The sequence below is a fragment of the Heterodontus francisci genome, chromosome 45 (assembly GCF_036365525.1).
Source record: "Heterodontus francisci isolate sHetFra1 chromosome 45, sHetFra1.hap1, whole genome shotgun sequence".
In the NCBI taxonomy this organism is placed as follows: Eukaryota; Metazoa; Chordata; class Chondrichthyes; order Heterodontiformes; family Heterodontidae; genus Heterodontus; species Heterodontus francisci.
Window position 1 is genome coordinate 14,833,223 of NC_090415.1, and position 25,195 is coordinate 14,858,417.

A 25,195-nucleotide genomic window follows, 5' to 3' on the forward strand; every position below is an offset into this window, starting at 1 on the left:
TCCTGTCAAGAAACAGAGGTCACATTATGATATTAGAATAATTAGGTTTAGATGAACAGTTGCAGAATCATAGAGTGAAGCAGCACAGTGGAAACAATTACCAACTTCACTTGTACCCAACATAAATGCAACTCCGCTTCCCCGATACCATTCTGATAAATTACCTGACATCCTTCTTAAAATATGGTGCCTAAATGTGGAACATATACTAAAGTTAATTTCCAAATAATGATTTGCAAAGGTTTAGCATAACATCCTTGTTTCCGTAATTTATTTAGAACTCTATTTATGAAGGCTATTCCTGCGTACTCATTTTGTTTAATTTGCTCCTCCAATCATCTGCACGATTGTGTATATGATCCCACAGGTTTCTTTGTGCAGGCACTACCTTTAAAATTGTTCCTTTTAATTTATATTGCGTCTCATCATTATTGCTTTTAATTTGCTTAACTTCATCATTCTCCACATTAAAGTTAAGGTATTATGTTATCTGTCCATTTCAAGGATGTACTGTACTTAGGTTTCCTGAAAATTAAATAAAACTACATGGTGTAGGGGGTAACATTTTGGCATAGAGCGAAGATTTGCTCACGAACAGGAAACAGAGATTACGCATAATTGGACCATTTTCTGTTTGGCAAGATGTAACGTGTGGTGTGCCACAGAGATCAGTGCTGGGGCGACAACCTTTTACAACTTCTACAAATTATTTGGATGAAGGGACCCAAGGTATGCTTGTTAACTTTGCTGACGACACAAAGATAGGTAGGAAAGTAAGTTTTGAAGAGGAAATAAGGAAGCTACACTGTGATATTGTTAGGCTAAGTGAGTAGGCAAAGATCTGGCAGATGGATTATAATGTTGGAAAATGTCAAATTGTCCATTTTTGCATGAATAATAATTGTTTTTAAAGTATATTATCTAAATGGTGAGAGATTGTAGAGCTCTGAGATGCGGAGGGTTCTGGGTGTCCTAGCACATGAATCACAAAACGTTTAGTTTGCAAATAGAGCAAGTAATTCGGCAAGCGAATAGAAGATATCATTCATCGCAAGGGAAACTGAATGCAAAAGTAGGGAGGTTATACAGGGCATTGGTGAGATCACATCTGGAGTATTGTTGATAGTATTGGTCTCCTTATTTAAGAAACGATGTCAATGTGATGGAAGCAGTTCAGAGAAGTTTTACTGGACGAATCCGTGGAATGGGCGGGTTGTTTTGAGGAAAGGCTGGACACGCTAGGCTTGTATCCACTGGAGTTTAGAACAGTAAGCAGCGACTTGATTGAAACATATAAGATCCTGAGGGGTTTTGACAGGGTGGATGTGGAAAGAATGTTTCCCCTTGTGGGAGAATCTCGAACTCGTGGTCACTGTTTAAAAATAAGGGGTCGCCCATTTAAGAGTGATGAGGAGATTTTTTCTCTCTCAGTGGGTCGCCAGTCTTTGGAATTCTCTTCCTCACAAGACGGTTGAAGAAGAGTCTTTGAATAGTTTCAAGGAAGAGGTAGGTAGATTATCAGCAAGGGGATGAAAGGTTATTGGGCGTAGGCAGGAATGTGGAGTTGAGGTGACAATCAGATCAAGCACGATCATTTTGAATGGAGGAGAAGGATCGAGAGGCCGAGTCAGCTGCTTCTGCTCTTAATTTATTTGTTCCTATGTGGTTTGTCAATATATATATATATATATATATATCAAAAAAGAGCATTGTTATCAATAACCAAGCCCTGGGGGACACCGTATATAGTTCCTTCCAGAGTGATAAATAAGTATTCCAACTTCCTGCTTCGAATTTGTCGACCCATTTGTATCCATGGTGTTACTGCCCCATTCAGAATAGAATTGATGGAATGGCATAAAAAAACCAAAACAAAAAAAGCAAAAGAAAAGGCACGACTTCAGAAGTAACATGTAATAGTTAGTAACTGAGTGTCGAGAAAGAGAAGTAAGGATACTGAAGTGGTAACAACACCAGCAGCAGGGCGAGCGGAGTGCATTGCCAAGCAGAAGGGATTAGACATCTTTTTTAGTGGAAGGTGCAAGGTTATGGGTAACCAGAACGGTATTGGAATGCCATCCGGATTGCTGCATCAAACGACCAGCAAAGAAAGAGGGAGAGGGAGAGGGATGGAGTGAGAGGGACGGTGAGAGTGAGAGAGAGAGCTCTGAATAATATCCTTGGGTGATGCTATCTTATAAAGTTCGATAGAAATTCAAAACATGCTTCTTCAAGTTGGATTGCGGCCTCGGCCAGCATTTACTATCCGCTCTTGAGCTGAGTGGCTTGCTAGGCTATTTCAGAGGGCAGTTGAGAGTCAATCGCACGCCTGTGTGTTTGGAATCTCATGCGGGCCATATCCAGTAAGGGCGGTAACTTTTTTTTCATAGAGGACATTAGTGAACCTGTTCTTGCATCAATCGACAATTTTTTCATGTTCACCATTACATTACCCTTTTTTAAAATTTCCAGATAAATTGAATTCATTTTTTACCATTTGCCATAGTGAGATTCAACTCCCTCTCCCCATTGAAGGAGCCTGGAACACTGTGTTGCTAGTCCAGTGGCATTACTACAATGCTTCCGCCTCTCCTGCAAATATGGAATTGAGAACTCATTGTAGGAACAGTCATGTTTGACCAATGTAAGGTTTTTTTCCAGCAATACTGTGAGAAAATGGTGAGGGACAGACGTGATGCCATCAACATATTCATTATCCTTTGTGAAATCAAAGCAGGATGCTATCTAATGCATGAGTAATTCCAAAGTACACCCACGGTCTTGCTTATAACAGATAACATGTGACAGAGAGTCATAGAGTCATACAGCACAGAAACAGGCCCTTCGGTGCATTGTGTCTGTACCAACCATCATGCACCTAACTATTCTAATGCCATTTCCCTGCACTTGGCCTGTACCCTTGTATGCTATGGCGTTTCACGTGCTCATCTAAATACTTCATAAATGCCGTGATGGTTCCTGCCTCGACCACCTCGGCAGGCAGTGCGTTCCAGAGTCGAACCACCCTCTGGGTGATTTTTTTCTCCTCATGTCCCCTCGAACCCTCCTGCCCTTAGCTTAAATCTATGCACCCTGGTATTTGACCCCTCGGCTAAGAGAAAAAAAGTTTCTTCCCATCTAACCAATCAATGCCCCTCGTAATTTTGTATACCTCAATCATGTCCCTGCTCAGCTTTATCTGCTCTAAAGAAAACAACCCTAGCCTTTTCAGTCTCTCTTCATAGCTGAAACGCACGAGCCCAGGCAACATCCTGGTGAATCTCCTCTGCACCCTCTCCAGTGCAATCAAATCTTTCTTATAGTGTGGTGCACAGAACTGTACACTGTACTCCAGCTGTGGCCTATCTAGCGTTTTATTGAGCCCCATCATAATCTCCCTGCTCTTATAACCTATGCCTCAGCTAATATAGAGAAATATGCCATATGCCTTCCTAACCAACCTTATCTACCTGTGCTGCTGCCTTCAGTGATCTATGGACAAGTACACCAAGGTCCCTCTGACCTTCTGTACTTCCAAGGGTCCCACCATCAATTTTATATTCCCTTGTCTTGTTAATACTTACAAAATGCATCACCTCACACTTCTCAGGATTAAATTCAATCTGCCACTGCTCCACCCATCCTACCAGCCCATCGAAATCGTTCCTGTAATCTAAGACTATGCTCCTAACGATTGACGACACCACCTATTTTCTTGTCATCTGTGAACTTACTGATCATACCTCTTATATTCACGACCATTCGTTAGTCGGGAATCTAAACATTTCTTGTCGAAATGCAGAGGTTACTTCCAGGAGAAGTTGAAAAGAGATGGTGTGTCTCTTCTCTGATCTACACAACCGGTGTTCAGCAATATGGAGATGGCTCGTTGACTTGCAGAGTTTGTATTGCATGCAATGTTTGATCAGAGCTGGTATCATGCACCAAGTGTTTATAAGAGATTCTGCTGCCCAGCATGTTTCTTGGAGATTTGAGATGAGCAGTGCGGCTAATGCTCTGGGGAAATGATGATGACTAATGCCGTGAGAGAAATAAAAGAGAAAATGGCGAAATCTAACCACAGGACGCTTTTGAATTTCCATTAATTAATCTAAGAAAAGCTTTGTTTTATCTACTCTTTCCAAAGGTAGTTATTTCCAAAGAGAATAAAAGAATCATTTTCAGGAAATGAGGCTGAAAACCTTCCCTGTTGCATCAAACGGTGCATCAATTAAGTAGCAATGTCAGCTAAATTCAGGTAGGGACGAGAAATAAACAATGATCTTAACGCACCATTTCTATAGGCGGAGTTCCTATAAATTTGACGAGTGTTTGATTATCAAAAATGCCCCATAACTGACATGATCATGAAGACAGAGGCTTCTGCTGCAGCTCTTCCAATCACATAAAATGCTAACTGTAGCGTTTTGCCTGTACAGAAGAGAAAAACAAAACTTATACCATGACAATGCCAACAGTGAGTGGAAGCAAAAAAGACAGTCGTCTACATACCTGGGCAGTAGGTGTGAATTACTATTTGAATTTGTGAGTACTCACCAGTATGAAGCAGGAAGCAGTGTGGAATGTGACCAAAGGAGAAGATTATCAGCAATTCATAAGCTGTCAGCTTCTCTTGATAACAATGTGACTGTGAGACTGCAGCAACAGCCTACTCATTCCTTGCTGCTTGCTCACTATTGCGAAAACACTTGGGGGTGGTGCATCAAAGACGAGTGGGAGCTTTGCAATTTCTTAGCAAGTTTCCTGAGCTAGCAGCTGCGGGATAGAAGGATGCAAAAAAGTATTTGACACGCTGGACATTAATGTTTACAATGACAGCAACTTGGGCAATTGGAGGGTTACATATCCAAAGACAAGGTGCACAAACTCATGTTGAGATGTCAGTGTATCATATGTGCTGGCTAACTAATTTCACACCACTTTCCTTGATGAAGCATCCAGTTAATAAAGGATATGTTTTACTTCCTGTCTTTCTTAAAGTTATCTGGCCAGAGAAACAACAAAGACATTTGGGGACAGTAGCAGTTTATTTTTGTGATATTTTTAGTACTCAAATATGTCCAGCTCTTAGTTCCTCCAGCCCATTGAGCTTGGATAGAAAATATTAGCGCAATTTATCAACCATCTATCCAAAGTTTACTTTTGTAGGGAAATCCTTATTAGGCGGTTGGCATATTAATTATTTAATTGCACATTTTAATTCGACGAGATCATTGTTGAGACATTATCGCCCTAAACCTTGTGTTGTTATATGTTATTACCGAACTCTCATAAATCTTACAGTAATCTTTGTGTCTTTGCTGAATGGCGAATGCACCATATTTTCAAGAATCTCAGTTGGATACCAGCACCTAAAGCTTCCCGCAGATTGTTCGCTTCGGATGTCTATGATGAAGTTTGCAGTTTGTGCAGTACCAGAATATTATGGGACTGCAGAGGTGATCCTTTTTTTCCGATATAAGTGAAATGCTCCCCCTGTGGAGCAAATGTCACATTTCAGGTTATATGAACTATGTTTCCGATTCACTCGACACCAGAGGATGGATCAATGGAGATTTACAGAACTGGGAGTTAAACGGCAATAATATTGCAATCAAAAGACATCCAAAATTTAATGTCACAATTCGACTGAGTGACACACTGGGACATCGTAAATGTAGTCATACTTCCACACAAACATCAAATTAAAAATGATACAATTAAAAGGGGATATCCGAACGTGCTGGTTCTTCTGTCCAGTCAGTATTTCCTACCTTTGGGCAGTCTCTTACTGCACATCTTCAATCTGCCTGCACAATTCTGACCACCCTTGAGCTCCAAAAAATTAGCTTCCCCTCCCAGTTTCACATAACTCTTTATCCAAAATAAAATCAGAAAGTGCTGGAAATACTTAGCAGGTCTGGAAAAATCTGTGGAGAAAGAAGCAGAGTCAACGTTTAAGTTCGGTAACCTTTCCTCGGAACTGGCACAGGTAAGCAATTTAATAGGCTTCGAGCGAGTGAAAAATGGTATGGGGGAGACGAACAAAAGAGAAAGTCCTGCAGGAGAGATTAAATGACAAAGATGTCACAAAACAAAATTGCATTGAAAGACAAAAGCGTTGTTCAGAAGGAATGTTAATGGCCTTCCCTTTTGTTCTTCTTGCCCTTCCCCCTTTGTCCAGGTCTTGCTGCATTTCTACAAGGAATGCTTCAGTACCTGAACTAGCAAAACTGTATGCAAGCTCACAATTATTAAGCAGGAATCATGAAGAATGCTTGGTTGATATTGTGAATCAGATCACAAGTGGGCAACATTTCTGCTCGACTGCCACACGGTGTTTGCACAGGGAAATGATAGCTCCTCCAAGAACTATTGCAGCATACACCACAGAACGAGGCTATTCGGCCAATCATGGTTGTGATGGCTCATTTGAACATTGAGACAATTATTGCCCCTCATCTGCATCTTCTCCATGGCCCTGCAAGTGTATCAAGAGCAAAGAACAAAGAACAGTACAGCACAGGAACAGGCCATTCGGCCTTCCAAGCCTGCGCCGATCTTGATGCCTGCCGAAACTAAAACCTTCTGCACTTCCGGGAACCGTATCCCTCTATTCCCATCCTATTCATGTATTTGTCAAGATACCTCTTAAACGTCGATATCGTACCTGCTTCCACCACCTCCGCCGACAGGAAATTCCAGGCACTTACCACCCTCTGTGTAAAGAACTTGCCTCGCACATCCCACCTAAACTTTGCCCCTCTCACCTTAAACCTATGTCCCCCAGTAACTGACTCTTCCACCCTGGGAAAAAGTTTCTCACTATCCAGTCTGTCCATGCCACTCATAACTTTGGAAACCTCTATCAGGTCGCCCCTCCACTTTCGTCATTCCAGTGTAAACAATCCGAGTTTATCCAACCTCTCCTCATAGCTAATGCCCTCCAGACCAGGCAACATCCTGGCAAACCTCTTCTGCACCCTCTCCAAAGCCTCCACGTCCTTCTGGTAGTGTGGCGACCAGAATTGCACACAATATTCTAAGTGTGGCCTCACTAAAGTTCTGTACAGCTCCAGCAGGACTTGCCAATTTTTATAGTCTATGCCCCGACCGATGAAGGCAAGCATGCTGTATGGCTTCTTGACTACCTTACCCACGTGCTTTGCCACTTTCAGTGACCTGTGTACCTGTACGCCCAGATCCCTCTGCCTGTCAATACTCCTAAGGCTTCGGCCATTTACTGTATACTTCTCACCTGCATTAGACCTTCCAAAATGCATTGCCTCACATTTGTCCGGATTAAACTCCATCTGCCATTTCTCAGCCCAAGTCTCCAACCGATCTATATCCTGCTGTATCCTCTCACAATCCTCATCACTGTCCGCAACTCCACCGACCTTTGTGTCATCTGCAAACTTACTGATCAGACCAGCTACATTTTACTCCAAATAATTTATATATACTACAAACAGCAAAGGTCCCAGCACTGATCCCTGCGGAACACCACTAGTCACATCCCTCCATTCAGAAAAGCACTGCTACCCGCTGTCTTCTGTGACTGAGCCAGTTCTGTATCCATCTTGCCATCACACTTCTGATCCTGTGTGACTTCACCTTTTGTGTCAGTCTGCCATGAGGGACCTTGTCAAAGGCTTTACTGAAGTCCATATAGATAACATCCTTCATCAATCATCATCATCACTTCCTCAAATAACTCAATCAAATTAGTGAGACACGACCTCCCCTTTACCAAACCGTGCTGCCTCTCGCTAATAAATTCGCTTGTTTCCAAATGAGAGTAAATCTTGTCCCGAGGAATCCTCTCTAATTATTTCCCTAACACTGACGTAAGGCTCACCGGCCTATAATTTCCTGGATTATCCTTTCTACCATTCTTAAACAAGGGAACAACTTTGGTTATTATCCTGTCGTCTGGAACCTCACCTGTAGCCAATGAGGATGCAAAGATTTTTGTCAAGGCCCCAGCAATTTCTTCCCTTGCCTCGCGGAGTATTGTGAGGTAGCTCTCATCAGGCCCTGGGAACCTATCTACCTTCATGCTTTGCAAGACACCCAACACCTCCTCCTTTTTTATAATGAGATGACTGAGACTATCTGCACTCCCTTCCCTGGACTCATCATCCACCAAGTCCTTCTCTTTGGTGAATACTAATGCAAAGTACTCATTTAGTACCTCGCCCATTTCCTCTGGCTCCACACATAGATTCCCTTCTCTGCCTTGAGTGGGCCAACCCTTTCCCTAGTTACCCTCTTGCTGTTTATTTCCGTATAAAAAGCTTTGGGATTTTCCTTAATCCTATTTGCCAATGACTTTTCATGACCCGTTTTAACCCTCCTGACACTTTGCTAAAGTTCCTTCCTGCTGTCGTTATATTCCTCAAGGGATTCGGCGGTTCCTAGCCTTCCAGCCCTTATGAATGCTTCCCTTTTCTTTTTGACTAGGCTCACAATATCCCGCGTTATCCAAGGTTCCCGAAACTTGCAAAACCTATCCTTCTTCCTCACAGAATATGCTGCTCCTGGATTCTAATCAACTGACGTTTGAAAGACTCCCACTTGTCAGATGTCAATTTACCCTCAAACAGCCGCCCCCTATCTAAATTCTTCAGCTCCTGTCTAATATTGTTATAATTAGCCTTCCCCCAATTTAGCACCTTCACCCGAGGACTAGTTTTATCCTTATCCACAAGTGCCTTTAAACTTATGGAATTATGGTCACTGTTCCCGAAATGTTCCCCTACTGAAACTTCGACCACCTGGCTGGTCTCATTCACCAATACCAGGTCCAGTACGGCCCCATCCCTAGTTTGACTATCTACATATTGTTTCAAGATGCCCTCCTGGATGCTCCTTAAAAATTCTGCCCGATCCAAGCCCCAAGCACTAAGTGAGTCCCAGTCAATATAGGGGAAGTTAAAACCACCCACCACTACAACCCTGTTACCTTTACATCTTTCCAAAATCTGTCCACATATCCTATCCTCTACCTCCGACTGGCTGTTGGGAGGCCAGTAGAAAACCTCCAACATCGTGACTGCACCCTCCCTATTCCTGAGTTCCACCCATATTGCCTTGCTGCACGACGCCTCCGAGGTGTCCTCCCGTAGTACAGTTGTGATATTCTCCTTAACAAGTAATGCAACTCCCCCACCCCTTTTCCCCCCCCTCTATCCCGCCTGAAGCTTCTAAATCCTGCAACATTTAGCTGCCAATCCTGTCCATCCCTCAACCAAGTCTCTGAAATGGCAACAACATCATAGTTCCAAGTACCACTCCAAGCTCTAAGTACATCCTCAGAAGATCATCCTTATCATTTCCGAAGTTATTTCCATATCCATTTTGAAAATTATTGTTGTTTCCCCCCCCCCCCCCCAGTTAGTTGTGAAGTACTGTCTTCCAAATGAAAACAAAACGGCGTAAGAATAATGTTGGATTGTTTGGCCTTCGGGGATGACGGCTCGCTCTTTGAAGCATGGAGTCTCTAACTCCGATAGTTGCCAAGACTGCAGCAATGGGGCTACCCCTTCGGAGCTGCTAGCCTCCTCATCTCAGGCGCGGCCCCTTCGCCGCCGGCAAAACGCCAGCGACGCCGGAAACTCACACCGATTGTGTCTTCCGTTATGCAAATGAGCTGCCCGCCTCCGTGGCGCGGCTGCCGGTGCGCATGACTTTCTGTTTTACCCTGGGAAACCTCCCTAGTGGGCTGGGGGAGGAAGGGACTCCATCTTGGATCCGTCTCAATGCCGTAGTTTGCAGCCAAGTCGCCTCCGAGCTTGCTACCATGGGTGTGGGACCAGTGGGAGATGGTGACGTAGTGGCAGTACCACTCGACTAGGAATACAGAGGCCCAGACTAATGCCCTGGGGACTCGGGTTTAAATCCCACCAGGGCACTGCTGAAATTTAAATCCAATTAGGTAACAAATTGGAATTGAAATCTACTCTCAGTAGTACTGCAACTGTCAGTGATTGTAGTAAATCGCCACGTGGTTCACTGACGTCCTTTAGGGAAGATAATCTGCCGTCCTTATCTGGTCTATCTGACACGAGACTCCAGTCCCACAGCAATGTGTTTGATTCATAACTGCCCTCTGAAATGTCTCAACAAAGCACTCGGTCCACGGGTATTTGGGGATGGGCAACCAGTTGCTGGTCTGCCAGCCACGCCCACATAGCTCATTATGAAAGAGCAGCGGCTGTTATAATTCTTTCTGAGGACCAAGACATACTCTTTTATTTTTTATTGTGTGGCCAATTCGTTTAAGAAACCACCAATCATTTTTATTCTTTTGTTCGTGCGGCCGTAACGCGGTATCTCAAAAGGGGCCATCTTGTGCTCATCCTGCACTGGACTTTCAGCTGCACAGCTCGGGGAACATTGCTGAGGCCACTGCGGCATACATTCGCATGATCTGAAAATCTGGGCAGTATTGCTTACAATGACAGTAGAATTGATAACGAAAGGGTTAAATATCCAAACACAAGGTTGCACAAAATACTCTTGAGATCTCTGTATAATATAGCTCCTGGCTAACAGATCTCTCACCACTTCCCTTTTTTTGGAATATCCAATCTGATAACGCTTCTGCTTCACTTCCTGCCGTTCACGAAGTTATCTCGTCATCCAGAAAACAGGCACGCAGTCAATCATTCCACGAACGATATCGTAAGTGATCAATCATTCAAAGAATTGTGGCTATTGCAGTCATGGTGGCTAAGCATGCTTGGTAACCCAAACGCGGTCATGCATCTGCTGGCTTCAAGTTCGTAACATGTTTATCAAACATTTAACTCTTTCAATCCGAATTAATATTGCAACCCCTTTTCCAATATCCTGACGGAACTAATGTACTTCCTTTTCAGCAGTTACACATCATAATTAACTTCTCAAACCTTATCCATTACCGTTCAAAACGGCAGTTTCATTGGAAGAAATTCCAGTCACTTTTCCCTGCAGATCAGGTGGGAATGGTCATTGGGTTGGTTGCGTTACTGAACCATTAAACTAGAAATAGCGTCTAATGACTGGCCATTTGCCAAGACGGAGCAAAAATAAAGCGCACAACTGCTGGAGAGCTGGTAAATTCTAATTGTTACACTAATGGCTTTCAGGGAACGGAATGTATCCCTAATCCAGTAGGTTCTCACACAAACAATGTCAACCATGTTAGTGTGGGACTGAAATTATTCATATACCACAAACCGCATAAATATAGTAGCAATAATAAGACAACGCTGAGTAGTGATCCCCATCTATGTATATGAAAGAATTAGATAGAGAAAATCTGGAGAAGATGTTTCCATGTGCGGGGAAAGCAAAACCAGCAGCTATAAATATACAATTGTCACGACCAATCCAATAGGGAATTTAGCGGAAAATTCTTTACCAGAGAGTGGCTAGATTGTGGAACTTGCTAACGCAAGGTGTATTGGAGGTGGGTCATATGCACACAGTTGACTTAGATAAGTAGAAAGGGAGAAATGAACATCGAACTTTACCCAGAGAACCACAGAAAAATTAAGGCATGGAAGGAGGTCATTCAGTCCAAAGTACCTGTACCGGATGAAAAAAAGGTAGCGGCCCAATATAACCCCACCTTCCAGCACCTGGTCCATAGCATTCCAGTTTATAACACTTCAGGTGCATGTCCAGGTATCTTTTAAATGAGTTGAGGGTTTATGCCTCCACCATTATTTCTGGCAGTGGATTCCAGACATCTACATCCCTCTGGGTGTAAAATATTTTTCCAATCACCTTAAATCTGTGCTCTTGTTAATTGACCTGTCCATTAGGGGAAACAGGTCCTGCCTGTCCACTGTATCTAGGCCCCTCATAATATTGTACACCTCAATTAGGTCACCCCTCAGCCTCCTCTCTTCTCAGGAAAACAACCCTGGTCGATCCAATCTTTCCTCCTAGTTGAAAAGTTCAAGCCAAGGCAACATTCTTGTAAATCTCCTCTGTACTCACTCCCGAACAATTATGTCATTCCTGTAATGTGGTGACCAGAGCTGTACGTAATACTAAAGTTGTGGTCTAACCAACGTTTTATACAATTCAAGCATCACATTCCTGCTTTTGTATTCTTTCCCTGGGCCAATAAAAGAAAGCATTCCATAGGCCTTCTTCAACACTCTACATACCTCTACTGCCGTCTGCAAGGACCTGTGGGCATGCACTCCAATGTCTCTTAATACTTCTACCCCTCTCAATCTCCCCCACCCACCCCCGTTTCTTGTGCATTTTCTTGCTGTGTTTCCCCTCCCCAAAAGCATTACCCTTTATTCCAATTGTTCTAAATGATGTGAATTGGGGAGGCGTCGTGTGGAGCTCAAACGCTGGCATGGATCAAATGGGCCGTGTAGCCATTTTGGTGCTGTAAGTTCTAGTCAATTAATGCCATTTTCGGTAAGAATAGCTTTAAAAAATGAACGTGGAACAGTAAGTAGCCGACTTTGGATGGTGCGTGCGCCCAATACTCTGTGGTTATTACCAGAACTATTGGTGTTGAAAGACCGACTTTTTCCTTAATATTATTCAATCTTAACAAGAGTTAGAGAAGATCACAGTGTTTTCAACTCCATCAATCAGGAGTTGATCCTTGTCTTGTACCAACAATTCTGATTATGAAGTTGTCAACGCCTGCATAAATACTATTACTTAAATTGGGTCATCTTGCTGACCTGTCTATAACACAGAAACAGTCCCTGTTAAGCTCGTGCTGCATTAGAAAGACTGAGCCTGACGCAGGTATACTCGGACCTGAAGATAATTTATTTGTCGAATGTTGAACATAATACCCAACAGAGATTTGATATATCATGCCACATCCAGCTTTTTCTATGGTCGTGTTCCACTTGCAAGACAATCTAAACTGATTTGCGTTTTGCAATGAAATACCCATTTAACCATGCACAAGAGAGGAAAGGGAATCTGAATGTAAAGTGCAATAAACAAAAAGATTCTGAACGGACCTCTATTTTGCCCTCCCAGGTAAACTGGGTTTGTGGGAAGGATAGATTTTCTCAGTCAAAACATCAGTCAAAGCGTAGAGTCATGCTACATTATCTGGCTTGCATATTGTTTGCACGCCCAGCCTCAAGGGCCAGTTACAGTCTGATATTCTGGGCTATCCTTGGAGGGTGAGGCTCGTGACAGATTTCTACATTAGTTTCCATTCCTTAGCCGCGATACCCAGTGTGGCACAGTGGCGCAGTGGTTAGCACCACTGTCTCACAGCTTTAGTAACCTGGGTTCAATTCTGGGTACTGCCTGTGTGGAGTTTATAAGTTTTTCCTGTGTCTGCGTGGGTTTTCGCTGGGTGCTCTGGTTTCCTCCCACAGATTAATGGGTAAATTGGCCATTATAAATTGCCCCTAGTACAGGTTGGGACATATTGGAACAGGTGGGGGATGTGGCAGGAGTATTGGATTAGTATAAATGGGTGGTTGATGGTCGGCACAGACTCGGTGCTGTATCTCTAAATAAAAAAAAATAACCGGACCGTGCTGATGCAACTCATAAACACTCCTGCCATTTTCTCAGCAACATAACTGCGCTTAGCCATTGTCATTCATTTTGTCATAGTTTGTGGTTGTCGCCGACAATGCCAACATTTGTTGACCATCTCTAACGGCTCATTTGAAAGTGGTGGCTACCCATGCTCTTGAAACGTCAGTCTATGTCGTTTGTTACCCACAATGCTTTTAAGGGCGGAGTTCCAGTATTTGACTGAGCCGCAGTGAAAGTATACTTCCATGTTAGGATGATTTGTGATTTGGAGAGGAATTGCAGGTAATGTTATTTCTAAGGAAAGGCCTGCTGCCTTTCCTTATCTTCTCTGTGGCAGAGTCCGAGGGATTAGACGGTGGTTTTGAAGGAGCCTTGACGTGTTGCTGCAAAACATCATACAGATAATATACACTGCTGCTACTGTGGTGGAGGTAATTAATGTCCAAAGTGGTGTGGGGAGGCCTCAGGCGGGCTGGTTTGCCCAGAGCTGTGTTGGACATCTTGTGTGTTGATGGAGCTGCACTCATCCGTATGATTTGGACCCCTCAGGGTCAGAACACAAAGACAGCAATGAAACATCTTCTGATTGTCATAGACAGGTTTCTGTTTCTTTTAAATCTCACACTGCGCAGCTGTTTATGTGGGATGAAACAAACATTCATTGTGTTAACACCAAGAGCCAGAGAGCTTGAAGCTGAGTTTTGTATCATTACTTGGCACAACGTCAACTGCAAAATGCATTTGATTTTCACAAAATGGCATCAAATGCTCCATGTTCTGATAAAATAAGCATAAGTTGTGCAGCACTTGATTGTCTATGAAACGTCAGAAATTAGAGAGAAGGGTATCAGATCAGAAATGCTTTTCCCATGACAGAAATAAAGATGCAAAGGTCTAAATCCACTGCAAAACATGCTTCTGCTGATCTTCAAAAGGCACCCTTGAGACACTGAATCATTCTAAGGAAATTTCAGTCCTGTGTTGGTCTTTTGCGAAGTGAAGGGGAGCCAGTATTGTCCAATGCCTTTACTCCTGTAGAAATTTCAAATGTATAAGTATCTATTTAGACAAGTGCTTTGTTTCTTAACTTCGACCATTGCCATCCTTTATTTGCCCAGCATCGTTATCATCATCATCTGTTACATTATTCTACCATTCTTACTTTCCACCTTATGGAAGACCTTCCATTTAGTTCGTTCCTTCCTATCCTATTTTCGTGCCTCTAAGCTTGTTTAAAACCATTACTCGCCAGCATTTTCTAATTCTGATGAAAGGTCGCATATCTAAAAGAATGACACATTTTCCCTTGCCACAATGGATGCCTGACCTACTGGGGATGGCCAGCATTTATGGCGATAATTTCAATCACAATATTTTGCTTTTCTTTAGATGGACATTAGATTGGCACATCAGAATGAAGGAGGTTTTATGCAAGTTTTATCCTTAACTTGCATTTCTTTTTGTGACACTGCAGCAGGGTCATCTAGGCTCAGTGGCTCTGTGATTGTTCTATCAAACAACAGTTGCTTTTCGGGGAAAACAAAGAGAGATAGCTAGCTTCTTCAATCTGTGTTTGAGTGCAAGATGATATCCTGCAGGCTCTGCATTAGACAGAACACCATTGATTTGACTTTTTTTAGATATAGAATATCACAGAATATCCATTTAGAGAGAAATAACATCTAGCATTTTCTTTCAGTGTCTTACCTCCTGGCGGAATGACATTAACAAAATGGTCAACAATGATGATCAAAATCACGATAAGCAATAAGATACTGAGGCAGAGCTGAACGAGGGCAGCTGTGAGATGTTGTCCTGTGGAGAAGGAGAAATATTTTTCTTTGATGTATGCGTGACATATGTTACAATTCAACCTTTCCAAAAAACAATTATAAATGGAGAAGAACTGTTTATTTTTCTTTATTCAAAAACGTTGGAAAACCCGCTGGTATTACTTGTTTTACTAAAAAAACACAATAAAAAACAGTAATAACAAGTTACATTCATAATAATACTTGAAGAAGATTAATAATTTTCTGTCAAATTGGTTAGCACATTCTCTTAGAACATGTTGAACTATTTGTCTGGAATTGATGAATAGAAGGAACCTTCATTAATATATAGAATCATAGAAGCATGCAATGGTTACAGCACAGAAGGAGGCCATTCAGCCTGTCCTGTCCGTGCCCGCTTTCTGCGAGAGCAGCTCACTTCGTCCAATTGCCCTGCCTTTCCTCCGCAGCCCTGGAAAATGTTCTCATCATAAATTTATCCAGTACTCTTTCGAAGGTCTCTATTGAATATGCCTCACCACACTCTCAGGCAGTGCATTCCAGTCCTAACCTGGGTCTTTCATAACGTGTTAATCTTTTAAGTAGATAATTAGTACTGTTAGGCTTTTACATTGTTGTTAAACCTATCTTTTACTCTGATGGTTTCATTGACCTTTAATTTCATGTTCCCATATCCCGATTGATGCTGTTCATCCACTGCACCAAGGATTCTTAGATTCAGATGACAATTACTAAGTGTAGTTTGTCTTTACAAAATAAGTTTACATCTCAGAATCACTAACGTGGATTGAATCTGGCAATACTTAGGCATCAGGGAGGGGGACAGGGAGGGGGACCATACCTGGAAACTTTGCTCCAGAAAGCAGTCACACCCCGTGCGATTGCGTCTTCTGATTTGATCAGTGGTCAGGGATGTGCGACTGCAAGTGATGCAGGTAAGGGGACAAGAAGGCAGAAGTAGAGGAGCCTGAGCCCTTGCTATTGTTCAACAAGTTTAAGGTCCTTTCAACTTGTATGGGTGATAGTGAGGGCTGGAGTGTGTATGAGCAAACTGACCATGGCACCTTGGTACAGGGAGCCATTCGAGGGGGGGTAGTAAATAGGAACACAGTGGTAGGAGGAGTTAGTACAATTGGGGGGATAGACACAGTTCTCTGCTAGGCATTACTCCCTCCACGCCCACACCCAAGTCATTGAAATACGCAGTGATCATAAGACACACCAGGCTCAGAAGCCTGTTTCTCTCACTCTGTCCCCCTCCCCTCTCTGTCCCTCTCGTTCTATCTCGGACAGTTGTTGGGAGCTGGAGTGCTCAGCACATAAGCTTTGAGGTTAGTTAGTTTTTTTTTGAAGTCGCGCTGTTTGTTTCTGGCTGCCTTTAAAAAAGAAGTTCGAATCCGTTGGCAAGCCCCGAATCTGTCTGAAGTTGGAAAAACACAGTCCCCGCCCTAAACATCTGTCAGCTGTGAAACTCACATCGTGATGTTTTCAAAGCCGGTCTGAAAGAAGAAGACAACTTCTCAACTCAGGAAACTATTCTTTGGCTGGATGGGAACCATTGGCTGTATGCTCGCCTGCAGGCTGCATGTTGCACAACCCTGGATGTAAACCCTCCATTGAAGTCTTATTAAAAGAACAAACGAAATCGAGGGGAGCTTTAACAGAAGTGTACAAGATTATGACAGGCTTTAATATGTTAGCTAGGGATTAATGTCCCTATTAACTAATGGTTGAAGGCTTTGGGAAAGAGATGCCTGGGGTATATGAGGAAGAACAGCAGGTGGTAATGATATGGAACTCGCTGCCCAGTGCGGCGAAAGTGAAGGCATTCAATGACTTCAAAAGGAAATTAGATGGCCACTTGAAGGGAAATAGACTTGCAGGGTTGTGGGGATCGAGCCTTCATTCTGGCGACCCTTGATCTCAGAAGATCACCTTGTCTCTACTTTCTCACATAACTGTTTATCTGGCTCTCTTCACCACTGCCCACTTCAGGTTATTGAGTCTTTGCCTTCGATATGTACATTGCAAGTCTCTCTCTGTTCAGTGCACTGATTTGATATTACCACACCTGAAAGTTCTCCACCGTATCCAAGTCGATACTATCTGGTTGCTACTGAACTTTCATTTGGTGCTTCTAACTGACTAACGGCTGCAAAAGATCATAGTGCTGCTCATTATCTGTCAGTGTATTTTGCAAGGACTCAATTAAAAAAAAAAAGAATTCTTGTTTTCAAATCCCAGCGTGGTCTCTTCCCTCCTTATCTTTGTAATATTCAATATTAATTCTTCCACTATTGGTGACCATGCCTTCAGCTGTCGAGGCCTTGACTGCTGAAAGTCCACCCCCAAAACCACTTCACGTCTCTACATCGCTTCCCTCGTTTGAAATGCGTCTTTCAACATAGGGGCTAGAATTTGGTCTGTGGCGATGGTGCTAAATGGACAATATCCAATCGGTCGCCCATTCCAAGCCACGCCAAATCTTCAAATCCATTATGGGACTGAATATCAGGCACTGCACATAATGGTGGTCAATCAGATAGTGCACATTTTGCACCAGCTGCGCGATACAATTTTCCCGGCCCCCAATTTTCTTCAGCGCAGATGCCTCTACAGAAGTTCAAATGACTGATTGAGTCACATATAGACATGTCCGGTTCAACGCCATGTCCTCATTTAGCTAGAATGTGGAAAAATGCGTGAATACAGTTTACTACAAATCTACGAAAGATATTATTTGACCAGAACCATTAACACGCAGTTGTGCGCACACTGGGTAAGAGTGGAATCATATGAAAGGATTCCTCTGGCTTCCACCCACACACTGTCTGCCAGCGTGGTCTCTTACTCCAAACGCTGGAGTTTTTTCGGGAAGTTGAAGGAAAGCGGCTGAAGTGCCTTCTTACACTGAGGAAAGATGTTTCAGTAACTGCTGGAACTCGCCACGACCAGCAAGTTTCCTAATCCTAACCCGTTATAAACCAGACTGCACTAGCAAGTGCAGTTTAACCTGACCTCTGCCCTGACTTACACCAGCAAGTTCAAATCGATGTATCCCGGATTGCTTTGCACAGCAACATGGATGGGCAACATAACCTCTGCCCACGCATCCTTGAATTCCGCTTTAAGAACCTGTGACAAAAACAGTTTCCCCTACGTTTATGTTTAACAGGGCAATTGGAACTCTTGTTGGGCGAGCAAGTACCCCCCAATTCAAGTAATCTCAGTGACAGAATCTGTTTTCATAACATACCTCGAATATATATTTGAACAGGGTCACTGTGTTTTGAATGGCTCCATTCTCCAGTCTCTGCGATTAAACATTGACATGTGTAATTCCCTTCATGACCATGACCTGCTATGAAATCGTAAGAGGTCTCACACTTTCCGTCTTTAAGATCAGTGTAGTTGATCCTATCCTGATTTCTGCGAAAGTGGATCCTCATTATGGGACACTGACAGCGACAAGTCAAGGTTATTTTCTCTCCCGTTCTGAAAGCTCTGAAGGGTGCATTCAGAGTTAAGGTTGGCTTCGATAAAGCATCTGAGAAATGGACAAACAGAACAGTTTATCAACATTTTTTTCAATGAATCTACATTTATATTGTTGTGAAAAACCTAGTGCAATGTGTCCTTTTACAGAAATCTCATCTGTGTTGCAATGACGATAGTACCAAAAAATAACGTGCCTTTGCATTTAAAGAGCTTTATCATTGGAATTAATGAATAATTTCCAATGACTGTTGAGGCCGTAATAACATGAAAGTTTCAACGAACAAAGAAAACTGCAACAGCAGCCATTTTAAACACAGTTATTTATTACACCATAGGAAAGGCTGAAGGGGAAATTACATGATTTCTGATAGCAACATGCAGGGTTTTAAATGCAGTTTAAAATAGGGGAAACGTCATGATTGCCGCTTCGTAATAGGGACTTTATTGGGAATATTAAAACTTTAAGAAACTGTTGTAAATTTCCCACCATAATTTAGCAGAAATTTTGCAGACAGAATTCGTAGGTTAGCTATGCAGGTGACTACATCCACATTACCAATCCTGGAACGATAAAAATTGGAGCTGAATAAGTGTCCAGAATTGGAAGATTACACAGATGCCGAATTGTTGTCGGACTGGCAGAGACTGGAGTGTCGAGGTCATGCAGGGATTTGAACAGAAGGATAAGAATTTTAAGGCTAGAGGAGTCTATATATATATAATATTGTATACATGCACCAATTTTCCTCACTATACTTATGGAATTATGAGGGCTGCTTGGATGGAGATGGTGTTATTTATTTGGGGAAAAACTTGAAAGTCCATCAGACCATGTAGAAAACGTAAGAGTTCCTAAGTGTATATAGACTGTTTTGCATACATTATCAATATTAGGCATATTTAGTTTGGTGAACTTTTTTTCACTACATTAGCACAAGGGAAGATGGTTGTGGTTGCTGGAGGTCAATCATCTCAGTCCCAGGACATCACTGCAGGAGCTCCTTGGGGTAATGTCCTAGGCCCAACCATCTTCAGCTGCTTCATCAATGACCTTTCCTCTATCATCAGGTCAGAAGCACAGTTCCTCGCTGATGATTGCACAATGTTTAGCACCATTCGCAATTCCTCAGATACTGAAGCAGCCCGTGTCCAGATGCAACAAAACCTGGACAACATCGAGGCTCAGACGGATAAGTGGCTAGTAACATTCGCACCACATAAGTGCATGGCAATGGCAATCTCAAACGAGAGATGATCTAACCATTTGGCCTTGATGTTCAATGACATTTCCATCGCTGAATCCCCCACTATCAACTTCCTGGGAGTTACCATTGACCTAAACATGAACTTCACCAGCCACACAAATACTGTGGCTAAAGGAGCAAGTCAGAGGCCCGGAATTATGTAGCGAATAACTCACCTCCTGACGCCCCAATGCCTATCCACCATCTACAAGGCACAAGTCAGGAGTTTGATGGAATAATCTCCACTTGCCTGGATGAGTGCAGCTCCAACAACACTCAAGTTGCCACACACCCTCCAGGACAAAGCCACCCACTTCATTGTCACCCCATCCACCTCATTCAACATTCACTCCCTCCACTACAGAAATACAGTGGCAGCAACGTGTACCAGCAGCAAGATGCACTGCAGCAACTCGCCACGACTCCTTCGACCGCATCTTCCAAACCCATGACCTCTTCCAACTAGACAGACAAGGACATCAGATGCATGGGAGCACCACCACCTTCAAGTTCTCCTCCAAGCTACACACCACCCTGACTTGGAACTATTTCGCCGTTCCTCCACTGTCACTGGGTCAAATTCCTAGAACTCCCTTCCGAACAGCACTGTGGGTGTACCAACACCCCAAAGACTGCAGCGGTTCAAGAAGGCAGCTCACCACCACCTTTTCAAGGGAAATTAGGAAAGGGCAATAAATGCTGGCCTAACCAGTGACGCCCACATCCTCCAAACGACTAAATAATAAAAATAAATTAAACAGCAATTTTAGTTTTCTTTGCTTTGACATATTTTGCGCTAAAACTGTGAGGAGCGAACTTATGCAGCCCATGCAACAAGGAAAAGGTAAGACAGTTGATCAAAACTAATCCCAAGTGAATCTCTCCAAGCACGTTCGTAAATGTCGTTTGTATTGCATTTGAAGTCCATTACCAACTATACATTGATATGATCGAAGGAATAATTCTTTCAGATAAATTGCTATAAAATATTTGATATTTGTTGACCCATGCATTGCATGGTAATCCCTGTATCTTAAGTGAATGGCGACTCCATCAGACCTTCGCTAAGCTGACTGATATCAAGAACTACGATTAAATCTAGAGCCATTATAAAGTGTATTTATGGCAAAGGTCGCATTCGGCTAAGCGTCAGATGTATTAAGCGACTGGTTCCCTTTTATGCTTTTTGTATAAGTGGAATACCCCTTTGTGGGGGGCATGGTATGTTTACAGGTAGCATGAACTGTTTCTCCATTTGAAACTGCATTGTACTCTAGGTCCATGGAGATTCCCGGCACTTGAAGTTTATTTGCAACATAATTACTTCAAAAACAAATGTCCTACAAAATGTTTCCAGCGTCTTAAATTATACTCTATGCAATATATATATATTGCAAATTGTGCCATTCAGTTAAAACTAAAAGTATATGACATAAGTTTCACATAAATGTTGCTATTAGGTAATATTTACAATATAAGATAGGATGGTAAAAAGCGTGAAACCGACTGTGCCTATTCTTTATTTTATTGCAGGGCATTTAGTGCATCCCATTTTGTCTTCGTTCAATAATGAACACAGAGTGGTCACTTACATAGATTCTCAATTCTGTATGGACAGTCCTAACCATCCGCTGTCTATTTATTTAAAGAAAAACTGCATTTATATAGCGCCTTTCATGACCACCAGACGTGCAAACCGTTTTGCAGCTTCTGAAATGTAGCAAACGTCGCAGTCAACCTGCGCAATCAGACATCCATAAACTGCCATGTGATAATGACCAGATAATCTATGTGTTTCTAATATTGATTGCGGGCTAAATATTGGCCAGGACCCAGAGTTAGCTGCAATGCTTTTGTTCGAACTATTGCCAGGGGGTCTTTCACATTGAACCGAGCAGGCAACTGGAACCTCGGATTAACTTTTCATCCAAAGGATAGCATCTACGACAGTGCAGCACTCTCTCAGTACTGAAGTGGAGTGTCAGCCTTTCTTGTGCTCAATCTTGGAGCGGGAACTGAACGTGGAACCTTTGTGATTAAGAGGCGTGAATTGAATTTCACATTCTTGCACCAATCTTTTTCCATTCGGCTCCCATTAGCTCTTCACGCCATCGATCCAGTCGACCATCTATGACCATCTGTTGGATCAGTTTTAGGATTAGTCTGCTCTAAACCCGTTTAGTGCTTAGTTCCTCCGGCGCATGGAACTCGGATAGAAAATGTTAATACAATAGATCAACAATTCAGCCACAGTTGACTTTTGCAGATAAATTCTTACATGAGGGTTGGAATTCAAATTAGTTCATCGCCTGCGTTCATTCTAAAATGACTGATATTGAGACATGAGCACATTAAAACCCGTGTTGATATGTGTTGCTCCCTACCTCTCACAGTAATCTTCGCCTCTGTACTGAATGGTGAATGCACCAACTTTCTGAGAATCTCCGTTTGATATCGGCAGCTGTAATTGCCTGCCGACTGTTTGTTTTGAATGTCGATGGTAAAGGTCACAGTTCGAGCAGCATCAGAAGCATTATGGGACAGCAGAGGTGACCTTTTGTTACTTTTGTATAAGTGAAATGTCCCCCCTGCGGAGCGAATGTCGCCTTTGCAGCTTATATGGAGTTTTTCTCCGATTGAAACGGCACCAGAGGCTGGCTTCGTGACAATATTCGGCATTGCGACTTCCTCTGGAACAATATTGGAATGCATAACAGAAAAAAAACAAACATATGAAATTGTATAGCACAATTCGACGGAATGTCACATTGAGACATTCAACATGTCATCCTATTTCCACATAAACATTGAATCAAAACAATAAACCGGATACTGAGAAGGGTAAATACGAATGTGCAGGCTATTTCGTCCAGTCACCTTTCGCTGCCTTTCAAGAATGAACCTTGGACAGTATATTAGTGCACATGTCTATACTGCCTGCTCAATCTTGACCATCCTTGAGCTCAAAAGTTTACCATTCCCCTCCGATTCTCACGTCACTCTTTATCTGGGTCTCTTCACCTCGAACGCTTCAGTTTCTGAAGTCTTTGCCCCTGATTTGCACATTGCAACTGTCTCTCTGTTCAACCATAAATGCTGCATTACCATACCTGAAAGCTCTGGAATTCTGCCCCTAAACCACTCCACCTCTCCACATCTCCTTCTTGCTTTGAGATGCGTCTTCAAATCTACCGACTAGAATTTGATCTCAGAAAGTGTTACAGACTGGGCCTGAAGGGATCGGGTGCACGTTTCATACCATGCCACATATTTAATTCCATTCACTGCAATTACGGGCATTTTGCATAATGTTGGCCAATGGAATGCTACCCTTTATTACGAGAGGAATTGGAAATAAACGTAAGGATGCTATGCTTCAGTTATACAGGACATTGGTGAGAGCACATCTCGAATACTGCGTGCAGTTTTGGTCTCCTTATTTAAGGAAGGACGTAAATGCGTTGGAGTTGATTCAGAGGAGGTTTACTAGATTGACACCTGAAATGCGAGGATTTTCTTATGAGGACAGGTTGGTCAGACGGGACTTGTTTTCACTGGAGTTTTGAAGAGTGAGGGAAGAGCTGAGTGAAATATATGCGATCCTGAACGGCCGTAACAAGGTGGATTTGGAAAAGGATGTTTCCTTTTGTTGGTGAGTCCAGAACTAGGGGACACTTTTAAATTATGGGTTGCCCTTTTACGACAGTGATGAGGAGTTTTTATTTTCTGAGAGGGTTGTGTGACTTTGAAACTCTCTGCCTCAGAAGGTGGTGGAGGCAGGGATCATTGTATTTTTTTAAACGTGGAGGTAGACACAAGGGAATAAATGTTATCAGGGGTAGATAGGAGTGTGGAGTTCGAGACAGAAACAGATCAGCTATGATCTTGTTAAATGGTGGTGCAGGCTCGAGAGGCTGAATGTTGTAATGTCGGTCGATGCGATTCTGCAGGTTTTACACCTCCGTCCCAGCTGATTTGACTAACCTCCAGTTTCTCTGTAGAAAACCAAGTGACTGATTGAATCACATATCAAACTTTCCAGTTCAATATCATATCCTCACTTAGCTGCAGTATTTAACAATGCATGAATACATTTAAGTGCAAATACACCAATGGCCCGTTGCTATTCCTCTACCAGAAGCGCCAAAAAGGAGATGACAAGAGTGATTATATTGAAGGGTTGCTTTGCCTTCGACTCACTCTCCGACTGCCAGGAGGGTCGCTTATTTTAAAAAAAAGACATTTTCTGCAGGTTGAAGGAAAGCAGCGGAAATGCCTTCTCAGAATGAGCAAATATGAGCCGACAACTGCGAGAGCTGTCCACCATTAGCAGGCTCCTAACCCAAAACCGTTCCATATGAAATTGGAGTTTAAAAAGACCTATAGACTGCTTAACACCGTCAGTTTCAAATCGATGTACCCCGGATTGCTTTGCATAACGAGACGAACACGCAAATATAACTGACGTCCGAGGGTCCATGAATTACGCCTTAAGCACCAGTGACGAGAACAGTTTCCCCTGTAATTAACATGACAATTAGAACCCTTAATCAAATATGTACCTCGAATATGTATCTGAACAACGTCGCTTTCATTTGAATATCTCCATTCATTATTCTTCAAGACTATACATTGGCATGTGTAATTCCCGTCATGGGCATGGCCTGCTATGAAAGCTAATGAGATCTCACACTTCCCGTGGTTGATATAACTTTGGTTGACCCTATCCTGACTTCTGTAAAAGTGGATCCTCGTGATGGGACACTGGCAACGACAAGTCAAGTTTATTTTTTCCCCCATTAGGAAACCATTGAAGGGTGGATTCAGAGATAAGGTTGGTTTCGGTAAAACATCTGAGGAATGGACAAATAGAACAGCTTATCGACGAAATTCTTTTCGTAAATTTACTTTTCGCTTATTATAATAAACAAAGTTCCATGTGGCCTTTACCAAAACAAGAAACGCATCCGTGCTGCAATGACGATAGTGTCAGAAGACAGAACGCCCTCTGCTTTTAAATAGCTTTGAATTATCAAACAATTTTTGATTATGGTTAAGGTCGTAATAATGATACAAATGTTTCAATGAACCTAAGAAGAACAATTGTAACCAATTTAAACACAG

At 42.6% G+C, this 25,195-nt stretch overlaps 2 protein-coding genes across 6 annotated transcripts in view; both read right to left on the reverse strand.

The window, feature by feature from the left end:
* Window positions 1–4,630, reverse strand: part of LOC137356452 (immunoglobulin superfamily member 1-like) — a 52,756-nt gene extending 48,126 nt beyond the window's left edge. The window contains exon 1 of the mRNA XM_068022344.1: window positions 4,558–4,630. The gene's annotated coding sequence lies outside the window, so the exon portion shown is untranslated. The remainder of the gene's footprint in view (window positions 1–4,557) is intronic.
* Window positions 4,631–5,416: 786 nt separating this feature from the next.
* LOC137356126 (immunoglobulin superfamily member 1-like) overlaps window positions 5,417–25,195 on the reverse strand; it is a 78,901-nt gene continuing 59,122 nt past the window's right edge. For 4 of the 5 annotated variants that reach the window (XM_068021924.1, XM_068021928.1, XM_068021926.1 and 1 more), the window contains 5 exons: window positions 24,634–24,924; window positions 22,456–22,761; window positions 18,586–18,876; window positions 15,244–15,351; window positions 12,786–14,568 (listed from right to left, as the gene is read on the reverse strand). In XM_068021924.1, the coding sequence (XP_067878025.1) occupies window positions 14,507–14,568; window positions 15,244–15,351; window positions 18,586–18,876; window positions 22,456–22,761; window positions 24,634–24,924 (1,058 nt within the window). In that variant the 3' untranslated portion in view covers window positions 12,786–14,506. Of the gene's footprint in view, window positions 5,497–12,785; window positions 14,569–15,243; window positions 15,352–18,585; window positions 18,877–22,455; window positions 22,762–24,633; window positions 24,925–25,195 lie in introns of those variants that run through there. The other variant, XM_068021927.1, reaches the window with a different exon arrangement.